The sequence below is a fragment of the Benincasa hispida genome, chromosome 6, assembly GCF_009727055.1.
Source record: "Benincasa hispida cultivar B227 chromosome 6, ASM972705v1, whole genome shotgun sequence".
In the NCBI taxonomy this organism is placed as follows: Eukaryota; Viridiplantae; Streptophyta; class Magnoliopsida; order Cucurbitales; family Cucurbitaceae; genus Benincasa; species Benincasa hispida.
This window is the reverse complement of record NC_052354.1, coordinates 8,017,323-8,028,961: the sequence shown is the minus strand read 5'-3', so window position 1 is coordinate 8,028,961 and position 11,639 is coordinate 8,017,323. Positions and strand designations below refer to the sequence as shown.

At 32.8% G+C, this 11,639-nt stretch overlaps 1 protein-coding gene and 1 pseudogene across 1 annotated transcript; both read right to left on the bottom strand.

Moving 5' to 3' along the window:
* Nucleotides 1-386: 386 nt before the first annotated feature.
* Nucleotides 387-4,553, bottom strand: LOC120080507 (vesicle transport v-SNARE 13-like). Its single transcript, XM_039035180.1, has 6 exons — nt 4,393-4,553; nt 4,085-4,189; nt 2,041-2,099; nt 1,767-1,955; nt 1,012-1,182; nt 387-770 (listed from the first exon to the last, which is right to left on the bottom strand). The coding sequence occupies exons 2-6, from the start codon at nt 4,176-4,178 to the stop codon at nt 618-620; spliced, it is 666 nt and encodes a 221-aa protein (XP_038891108.1). The 5' UTR covers nt 4,179-4,189; nt 4,393-4,553; the 3' UTR covers nt 387-617.
* Nucleotides 4,554-10,215: 5,662 nt separating this feature from the next.
* Nucleotides 10,216-10,839, bottom strand: LOC120079084 (annotated as a pseudogene).
* Between the last annotated feature and the right edge of the window lie 800 nt (nt 10,840-11,639).

Here is an 11,639-nt window from a genome sequence, read left to right as displayed (position 1 = left end):
TGATATAAATATGATTTATGAAAGTTAAATTTGGTATATTCATTATATAACTTATATACTTTAACTTTGGTATATTAGTCAACTCATATATCAAATATAAAGTATATAAGATGACTGATATACCAGATATAAAGTATATAATATGACTAATATATCATATACCATATACCTAATAATCCTTCATATTGCCTCTTTTCTTTTGATCTACTTTAGGTTAAAATATTATTTTAGAGCATGTATTATAAATTTTATTCCATTTTAGTATATATAATTGTCCCCTTTTAAGTGCCTGTACTATAAAAACATTTTAGCAATTACACAAGTTATCTAAGCTCAAACTACCTCCGTAGACTCTCAATTTAAGCTCTCAAAGTAAGCAAATACAATATCCCATAGAACATTAGACAGTAATATAAAACGTTGGGCAAACCTTACAACATTAATATTGTTTTGTGAACACTCGCCAATCTTGAAGAAGATTAAGATGCAGGCAAAAAATAATTAATCATGACATAAGCCATGTACAAACTCCCAATAGACCCAGAAAAATACATAAAACATGAACTCATGTTGACAACACTCAAATATGACAAACCCAAATGAAGAAGATGACCTTACTATTTGGAAAGTTTGAAGTACAATATCAGGATGATGGCCAAGACAAGAACAACAATTATGGATGTAACAATCCATTTGTTCTTGTTCATCCTTCTAGACATGTTGGTTAAAATTCTCTTACTCTTCCCAATATTGTCATCTACTCCATGAAGCTGCATAAGGTGGGAAATATCAAATAAAAACTACAGGCAGACACAACTCCAAAAGCAATATAGTTAGAAAAGAAACCATTGAAGGGTTTGCATGACGAAGATGTGGCCATGAAATTACATAAAATGGCTGATTTATCATTATCACAAGAAAGTATGAAGAATCTAAGTCCTACGCTCCTACAGCATCGTTTACTCCTAATCCTATGATGACCCAGAAAACATGAAAAGTAAAATCCCATACCGTATTATGAGCATGCAAGAGAGACTGTCGCTGCGAGTGCAAATCTTGGAGAATTGAAACTCCAAGTTCTTCTGTTTCTAGCATGGTTCTTCGACTTTCCTTAATTCTATCACTAGACTTACCTAGCCTCTCTGTTGTGGTCATTAATCTCGATCTTTGGTCAGCTGATGCCTATATGAATTGGCAACCAGGCATGAGTCACAGCTAATACACAATTACAAAGGATAAGAGACGATGGTCCAAAACTTAAATGCAAGAGTTAAGGAAGAGAAAGCACGTCTTAGCTTTTTTTTCTTTTTTTTAACAATATGTGGGGTGGGGAAGTCAAATCTCTAACTTCAAGGTCAATAGTACAAACACCATGCAAGTTAAGCTATGTTCATTTCGGCAAGCATAAAAGCTATAACCTTAATAACCAAATGAAACATAGGATAATAGGAATGATATATTTACAATTGCTAAATAATAAGAATGATATATTTACAATTGCTAAATAATAGGAATGATATATTTACAATCGCTAAAAAAAATTTCAGTGTCTTAGTCCTTCCCGCGAGCATGTGGTCCTAGTGGCTTTGGTTTTCTAAATAAGTAAGATAGCTGAGTTTAGTGCATTCATTTCTATTTTCTTTATTATAGACCTTTATAACATTTAGATGATTCTATGGAGATGGCAGTGATGGAGAAAACAAGTTATTTATATATGTGACGGTGACAATCCAAAAAAATTAGAGTACCAGTGAATACAAACATACCGTCAGTGTATCGGCCATGCCTGATTCCAGCAACTCATCTCTGGTGGCTGCATTTAAGTTTCCAGATTCAATACGTTTAACTTCACTTTTCAAATTGTTGAGGTCAGACTTGTACTCTCTTAATTTAGCTAGAAGGACAGCCTTGACGTTAGGCAGCAAACTTCTGGCCTCAAGATCCATTTTTCGAATCTAGGAATCATGAAGAATATAACATTAACATTGCAACATGAAATTTGAAGGCATTTTTCACAACAAGGACGAGGCAGCTACGTACCAGAGCTTCTGCTTCATCAATTGCTGCCTTCACTTCAGAAACCTTTTGCTTCTTTTGCTCTGAAGGTAAGATGATATATTCACGTAGTAAATAATATCAGTCTAATTTTTCTTTAGTATTAAATGAAAAAGTATAAAAGAAGGTTCGATTTGAAAGCTCTAATACATCTTAAAAATTTAATCTATAATTTTCAACATCACTAAGAAAAGATAATAGAAAATCTAAAGCTAGAGCAGCCCCTGGACTGAACCACTTCATCTCCTCACAGTTAGAGTATCCTTCATTTTAGTATTAAACAATCTACAGGGAGAATTTCGGCTCCAAACAATTAGCTCATCAATGACAGAACAACCAGCTGTAACAGAAAACAATCTTTGCCCAAAAAGTCCTCTGTTTGACGCACACTTAATTTTTTTTCTAATAAGAAAACACTTTTTCTCTCTCTTTCCGTACAATATAATACTCCCGTTCCAAAAAAAACCACAATTGAAGTCCTCCACCAATTACAAAATGGACTCCTATTCAAACAAATAACACCAAGCTGATACTTATGAAAATCCCAATTTACGGACCTTGGGCCCGTTAAACCTCACCCTCTCCTAAACCTCCTCCAACAACTCTTCCATCCCTCATAAAGTTCTACATAAAAAGCATAGACACTTTAGTTTGGTTAGTGTATCCATGCCCAACATGTGTTGAGGACACTTGGACATTCCGACACTTGTTGGATAGGTATCGGACATTTGTTAGAGCAATAGGGATGTGCTAGATACTAGTTGTACAAAGTCAAAGTAGATCCAATATTTGTTTCAATTTTATCAGATGTCCCTGAAGGGACTAGATCCAATATTTGTTAGACATGCACCGAACTCTTGTTAAGTATACTGATAGATATATATATATGAAAAAAAATAAATAAATTTTGAGAACGAAATACATCGAACGAGTTATTTAAGCATATAAATGCATAATTTCCTTGTTATATAAAAATGGTATATATTTAATAAACGTCTTCATCATGTCCTTGTCCTAGGTTTTAAAAAACTGATGTGTTGTTGTGTCCCTATCGTATCTTCTTAGAGTTTTACTATTCCTCTAAAGCCAGTCCACTCAAAATAGCACAAAAACAGGCATGCCACAAAATTCTTCCTTAATCACGAAAGGGAGAATTCAAGAGAATCTTCATCATCCAACGAAGGTCTCTTTCTTTTTCTTCCAATAAGAACCCACATGAAAGTTCTGTCTTGTCCATAAGTTTCGGGAGCACTGAACAGGGGACCATCACCACAGGGAATGGATTTATAATATTGTTTTTACGATCAGTATTAGAACTAACCGTATGTTTGATTTGTCCACCATAAACATATTGAAATTCATCTACTGAAAAATACTTTAGGTATAAAATTTGTTCACATCCAACAACAAATCACGCTAAAGTCCTGAAAACCACCTAGATCAACGATCATAAATTGAATGTGAAATAACAGTCATCCCCACAAACAGATTTAAGAACATCATACTAGATAGTCACCTATTAAACAAATCATTCAACATCTACCAACAAAGTGATTATAGGATATCCAACATATAATCATCAAAGAACCTTGAGAGATTTTGGGTTCCTTCCTACTCTGAATGAGAGATACATAAATCGAAAACCAGCCTTAAAACAAAATTATTTGCTTCTTCCAATGTATAGCAATCATTAACGCGTATGAAAATGCACCCTACGGAGTGGGCTCTTTCTTATCTACCTTCAGAATTATTTCCCAGTCCAAGAATAAACAAACGAATCATAAAGAGTGAGTGAGCGATCGTCATAGTTATATAGAACTTAAAATTGATCCAGATTTTAACAATATGTGTACATGTTTTTCTTGTCGAAGCCAATGAAAAGTTTCATCAAGTTTTAACCTCAAATTCGATTATCATTCCGCATCGAGGATCTGCTTAGAGGCATGAATTTCAATTTAAGTTTGGGGTGGAACCTGAAAAAAGAACCACATATGGAGACCAAAATTCACAAATCAAAAAGTGGAAATACCTCCATTTAGGGCGCTAGCCGAAGTGCACTTTCTTGAAAGGTTCGCCGAAAGCTCGCAGTATTGGCGTTCGTATCCTTCAAACACCTCACTCATCGTGCCCAAACCTTCAAAAATCAAATTGCCCAAATCAGCGAATCAGCATTTCAATTGCATAACAGATCGAAGCCAATCAAAGAAGATTGGTCATAAGAATTTCGCAGGAAAATATAAAATCGAGGCTTCAATTTGGATTCAATAAAGAAAAATCACTCCGATCAACATGAATTCTGGAAAGACCCTGAGAATTAAAGATCGATCGATGGATTACCCAATTCGATGAGAGATGGCAAAGCCCAGAGGAGGAGGAATTGTAGAACGAGAAAATTGGAATGCCCACGGACCCCGTCACGAAGCACCAAACTTTTGTTGTTGACAAATGAATTTAGGCTCCGATGGCCAACGGCGTCTCGAGTAATAAAGGAATTTAGCCATTCAACCAGTTTATGGTTGTTTCTTTACAAAAATGTTATCATCTTAAATATATATTTTTGCAAAAATGACACACTCCAACCCGGGTCTTAAACATGTAATTTTGCAAAATGACACCCCCCCGCATCAGATTACCCTATTTAACTTAGGACGTCCTTGTTAGTATCTAACCATAAAATATGGAATTCATTGTCAAAGAGTTTTGGTTACAAATCACCCATTCTCACCTCCTAATCCATCCTCTCACAAACAAATAAAATCTAACCATATATTTACGTTAAAATATACTACCGTATTTTATAAAGTATCACACTAGGATGATCATTTCTATTATAACCCTAATGTGATGACCATGTCTATCTCGATCTTCATTTTTCTCCAGTCCACCCATGGGTGGAACCACGTAGGGGCCTGAGGGGCATGTGCCCCTCAATTTATCGTCTTTTGTATTTTTAATATAATTTATAAAGTAATATATATATGAAAGTTCAAATGAAATATCAATAATGGCATTGGCTCGTTGGCAATGGATAAGGGCTTAAATTTTACTACTTGTAACATTTTATTTCAGATTTTATATGAGTTTTTACCCGAATTTTTCATCTCTAATGGGCTTTTAAAGTTCAACTCATGTAAAGACTAATAAAAGAAAGTAAATCAAACAATATGACATTTAGAATATAATAATGTGCAATTTTTAATAAATAATCAAATAATATTTTTTTTATCAACAATAGGATTTGGTAATTTATAAATTTTTTTTTCCTTCTTTTCAAAGTTCACTTTTCAATCTAAAAAACATTCGATTAAAAAGGTATCGTTCATTTTTTTGGACATAATTTTTATATTCACATTACATTTTATATATTTTTATTTGTTTCCGTTATTTTTACATTCGCATTTACTCGTATAAGATTTTTAAAATTAATTTCAGAGTCCAAGTAAGAGAAATATTTGCTTTCACTCGTTTGGATATACGAAATCAACAAGTAAGTTAGACTTTAAGTTTTTATGTTTTTAAATCTATATAATAGAATGTAATATTCTTATTATTAATACTTTTGTAGAATTAATTCAAAATTAGTATGAAGAGATATTATAAAAGACAAACTACAACAGACACTATAGAAGTATCATCTTCAAAGAATAAAAATGTTTTGGATTTTGATCAATTTTATTCCGAAAACAATCTAGAAAAACTACATGTAGATTCTGGTCTAAGAACCGAAATTTATGATTATAATTATAATATTCGAGATCAAGTTCATATGGCATATTTACTAAAAGGCCTTTGTCAGTTTCGAAATCATATTTTTCCACTTAAAAATTTTGGTACCGATTTAATACAACTTGATTAAGTGGATATTATACTTAGTTAGAATATATCATTTCAAAGGATGTTGCATTTATTTGTTTGTTTTGTTATCTATTGAAACCAAAAGTAAGTGAAGAGTCGGGATCGATTTTAAAACATGAAAATTAGTTAATACATGAAGTTATGAATACTTTTTTTTCACATTCATTTATACATTTTTTTTTTAGACTTGTACATATAATGCCCCCATATAAAATTCTTGGCCCACTGACTCGACCACAATATTCATAACGAAAATACAATAATGTGATGTTGTATATAAAGCGATAATAAGCTTTGACATAAGTATAAGGTTAGATTTCATTTGTTTGTGAGAGGACAAGTTATTAATAGTTAAAGACGTTTGTAACATGTCCTCAAACCGTGGCCAACTAGTTCAAAACTGATTAAGCGAAGTTGGTGGTTGTCCAAATAGTTTCAAACTATCGAGCTATGGGTAATATAATTCGAGACCATTCAGGTTGTGGTTGACTTCTGAAACATACTATCAACATCCTTCAAAATCAATTACAAAGCATGCTAAAATACTCCAAAACACGAATCTAACATCAATGTATTATGGGTATGTCATTTTTCTTCCTAAACTTTACTCTTTTTCTTGTTTATTTATTTATTATTAGTGTTCAAGTTTAAGTTTAGTTCAATTTTTAATTTGTCCTTTTGGTTTTTAAGTTAAAAACTATCTAAAAGTATTTAAATTTTCAATTTTGTATATAATTGGTTATCAAACGTAACTTAATATCTTATATAGGTCCTTCAACTTTTGAATTTATGTCCAATACCAATTGTAGTTGCATTTGCACCCTCGAATTTTTAATTGTAAAAATTGGACCCCAAACTTCTAAAAATATTAAAATTGGACCCTTGAGCTTACAATGAATGTAGAAATTGGACCTACAAATAGTAAAAATTGAACTTTCGAAGTTATATAATTATGTAAGTTTGAGAATCCAATTTTAACCCTTGTATAAATTCGATGGTTACATTTTTATAATTGAAAGTTTAAGGGTATAATTTCTACTAAATTGCAACTACCACCCTATTTTAGGGGCAGTGTTCTCAATTTACCCTTAAAATTATTTAAAAATTAACTAACTTTTTTAGCTAATCTAATAGACATAAAATTTAATTTTAATTTTATGTGTAACGGGACCTAAGCTTTTAATTTTGTATCTACTGCAATAATGAGTTCTAATATATGTTGAATCAAACCAAAAATCTATTGAACACACAATTGAAAGTTTAGGAATCTATATCGGACATAATATTGGAAGTTCTAGGAACTATTAGACAATTTAAAAAGTTTAGGGACCAAATAGACACAGGATACAGCCAAATATTTAAAGTTTAGGGACCAAAAAGACATACTACACCATTTTAGGTCATTGTCACACAATTCTAAGTCTCGATTTTTTTTTCATATTTTTAGAAAGAAAAAGTTCTAGGGTGATTTTGAAATGTTATGAATGTTCAAGAATAATATTACAAATTTTGAGAAAACATAGAGGTATTTTCAAGAAATAAAAATTAGAGCAAAGTTTAAGGGTATTTATTATAATCTAATCTTTAAAGAATGGATATAGTTACTACCTATTGTTCGCACAAGATTTCAAGAGAAATTTATTTTGTGGAACCTAAACTTTGTATTTGTATTAATTTTGTGGAAAGTGAAGTGAGTACAATCTCTAATACATAATATTTTTATGCTTTCAAAATAAACTATAGTCTTTAAGCTGGTTGATCTTTTTTAATGATCGGCATTTGTGCTTGTTGATCTTCTTTGGGCTTGTTGATTTTGTTGGATGATCGGCCTTTGGACTTGATGATCTTCTTGGACGATCGGCCTTTGGGCTTCTTGATCTTCTTGGATTACTGCCTTTTAGGTTTGATGATCTTCTTGGACGATCGGCTTTAGGTTTGGCGATCTTCTTGCACAATCGACTTTTGAGTTTGATGATATCCTTGGATGATTAGTGCTTGCACGAGATTTTCGGAGAAACTTGTTTCATGGAGTTGAACTTGAGTTGGTGTTGGTATTGATGTTGATGTTGATTTGATGTGATGTGATGTGGTTCGATCTCTAGTATTTGATCCTCTAATTCTCTCTCGGTTGAATGTATACGCTTGATGTATAGAAGCAAAGTGTGTGGATATTCTTAAGCTTGGAGTCTTGGAAGAATGCTTGTATCTTCAAAGGATTTCAGTCTTCGAGTGTGATCATAATACTTGTATCTTTAAAGGACTTCAGTCTTCAGAATGTTTGTATCTTTAAAAGACTTTAGTTTTCAGAATGTTTGTATCTTCAAAGGACTTCAGTATTTAGAATGCTTGTATCTTCAAAGGACTTCAGTCTTCAAGCGTGGTCAGAATATTTGTATCTTAAAAGGACTTCGGTCTTTAGAATGCTTGTATCTCCAAAGGACTTCAGTCTTCAAGTGTGGTCAGAATGCTTATATCTTTAAAGGACTTCGGTCTTCAGAATGCTTGTATCTCTAAAAGGACTTCAGTCGTCAAGAGTGGTTAGCTTCAGAGACTTGGTCCTTGAGCCCAACTAATTGGATTTGGGCCTTATTTGACATTTGGGTCAAATTAAACCTATTTTTTGGGCCCAATTGAACTTTTAACCAAATAATAATATCAAATTTGGTCAAATTAATCTTATTGATTCAACGGTCATGATAAAACCACGTGGCATCATCGAAATTTGTCTTAAACTTCAATTTGGGACACATGTCATCTCCTAGTTGATCCTTTAATTTAGTGAATGATGTGACAATTTGTGATTGGTCTATAAATTCTTGTTCAAATACCTATATCATCCAATCCGAGCATGGTTAAGTATATAATACAAAATTTTGACAAAATTTTGCCCCTAAACTTATAGCTTTTAATTTTTTGAGGAAAATACCTTTTTATATCCCTAAACTTTGGGGTTCTGTTAATTAAAATCTTACATTAATAATTGTATCAATTTAAACAATGAACTATTTGTATCAATTTACACACCCTCCTTCAGATTTCGCTCGAAAAGTATCATGTGGTACTTATAATTGTTTCAAATAAACTACTAGATTATCAAAAGTGAACCAATTTATATGCTTTCTTAAGATTGTCTTTGAAGATCATAAATGCATCAATTCTTACACGTGTGTGAATTTCTCCAAATAATGTCAAATAATTAACAAAGTAGACACGATTAGGATCAATACATGAACAATATTTTTAAAAGAAATTAAACAATATTTTCAAAGAAAATTAATTACAAAATGTGATGGTGAGTATAAATTCATACACATAATTATTAACTCGGAGTGTTAATTGATTCAACCTCAAAAATTTAAGATTATAAATTGATAGTAGTTTTACATTGCTAGAGGCATAAGAGAACAATTATATAATGTATTTGAAATAAAAATATCATAGAAAGATCATCACAATTACAATTACCAAATAATTATTTCGAAGGCATAAAACTATGACCTGTTAGATCGACTTTCTAAATGATTAGAAAAGTCAATCCAAATTGACCCTTAATGAAGAAAACCTATCCATTTGATGTTTTGGAAGAATAAGACCAACTTCAACAACACCATCATAATCTCTACTATTTATCAATCAAACACTATTCTTCACCAAAAAAAAAAAAAAAAAAAAAACCATCCTATATTTTATTGGCTTTCTCCATCCAAAATCACTTTCATAAATCCTAAACTTGGGTTATTCTATAACTGTAACAATTTCAAAATCACTTCCAAATTCATTATTCTTGAGATTCTTCAACTTCAAAGCCTTATGAATCTTACTCTTTCTCATTTCCAAGATCATATCCCTCATTTTTCTTGCCAAATTTCCAAACCCATTTTCTCTTAATTCTCTTGCTTCCACTACAATTCCCAAACCACTCACACAGCTACCAAAATAATTTCTTGAAATGGGAGGTTTCATTATCCCTCTTACATTCGCCATCACTATTACATTGATATATTTTTTTCCTTCTTCTTCTTTGGCTTTTACCGAACATTCCAATACATATGTATAAACAATCACAAATGTTGATAAGTAATGAAATTCTTCTTCTTTTGATAATAATAACAATACCCTTTTCTTCAGTTTTTGTATTTGTGTTGGATTCAATTGGAATGATGCTGGGAGCCAATCGGAAGGAGGAAAAATAGAGATGCCATAATTATAATTGAGGCTAACTCTCTTTCTTGGGGTGAAATTTAATGGATTTTAAGAGATATTATTTGAGTTTCTTTCAAATGAAGGGTTGAGTTGAAATGGTAATTAAAAATTATAGTCTTGGATTATGAGTTTATTACAAATGTAAGCCCATGATTTTAAGAATAAGTTGAAACTTATTCCATCACAAAGAACATGGTGAGTGGAGAATCCAATGAAAAATCCTTGACTTGGGAAGAGAGTGATTTGAATAGCCATCATGGGAATGGAGGAATAATTATGAGATGAATTTTGATGGATGGAAACCAAGAAACGAGAATGTTTAATCTTCTACGGTACACAAGATACTTGTTCATCAAAGATGGAGGTTGTCTCGACGATGGTGAACGAAACAGCATCGTTCGAGGCGTAGAGAATGAAGGGAAGAGGAGAATCCTCTGGCCAAACAAGGTGGCTGATGAGAGGAAGAAAGTGTTGGAGAGTAATAGAAAGGAAATGTTTGAGATTTGGAAGAATGGAATTGAAATATGAATTTGAATGAGTAATTGGATAAAATAATGTAGAAAATAACAAGGTATTTAAGTGGATTTTATTGGATTTTTGGTGAATTAAAAACCCAATGGCATTCTGATAATTATAGGAAAATGGCTTTTTTGTAATTATCCATATCTTCCTCCTTAGGGCTGTAAAAAAACTGTGACTCTTAGGGAGAGAAAACGAAGCATCCATCTGGAAGCAAAATCAGAGAGAGAGGACATGCAGCCGGCTTTTTTCGTGGAAGACGAAGTCAGGTCTGGTCTGTTTGCAGATCAGTGGGCGGCAGACACTCGTTCCCGTCCGGCGAGATTGACTCCAGGTGGTCTCGGTTCCGGCAGGTGTCTGTCGGTGTTCGAGTGTGGGTGTCCACGCAGGTGTGCGGTTCAATCTGGGCAGGTCCGGTCTGGGCATGCATCTTGCTTCCAGTGTTTTTCGTTCGACAGGTTGTCAGCGAAAGAAAGACACGGGGGTTTGTGCGTGGTTCGCCGATCAGAGGCGGTAGTGCACAATTTTGGGCTGTTTGTTTTGCAGCGGGTTGTTCTCGGTTTCAGAGGCAATGTGTGCGGATCTCTCGGTATCAGTGGATATTAAAATTACAAATTGGTGATTATCGTTGATTATCTGTAATTGTAAATTCCTTATTGCTCATAATAAAATTAATTTAAGCTGGTTCTCAAAATGGATATAGACCAAACTGGTCGAACAACTATATATCTTGGTGTTCGTTCTTTACTGCTTTTGATTTATTCTACTGATTGTTTGCATTCTGTTTAGTCATCTAAGTTAGGTTCAAAAACTCTCACAAGTGGTATCAGAGCTCCATTCGATCCAAGGAGGGTGTGTGGTAGTGTGCTGGCATATTCTTTGTTCATGATATTTTTTTGTTGGAATTAATTTGACAGACGGCTTCGATGTCTACATGGTTCGAAGTTGTTAAATTTGATGGGAAATGTGATTTTAGGTTATGGAGGAAAAAGATTAGGGTTATTCTA

Bases quoted from the DNA above. Each gene is read 5' to 3' on its own strand.
- LOC120080507 (XM_039035180.1), bottom strand. From the start codon at position 4,178: ATGAGTGAGGTGTTTGAAGGATACGAACGCCAATACTGCGAGCTTTCG. The intron at 2,100-4,084 runs GTATTTCCACTT...TCTTACCTTCAG, and splicing joins GGCTAGCGCCCTAAATGGAG to AGCAAAAGAAGCAAAAGGTT. The intron at 1,956-2,040 runs GTACGTAGCTGC...CATGATTCCTAG, and splicing joins TTGATGAAGCAGAAGCTCTG to ATTCGAAAAATGGATCTTGA.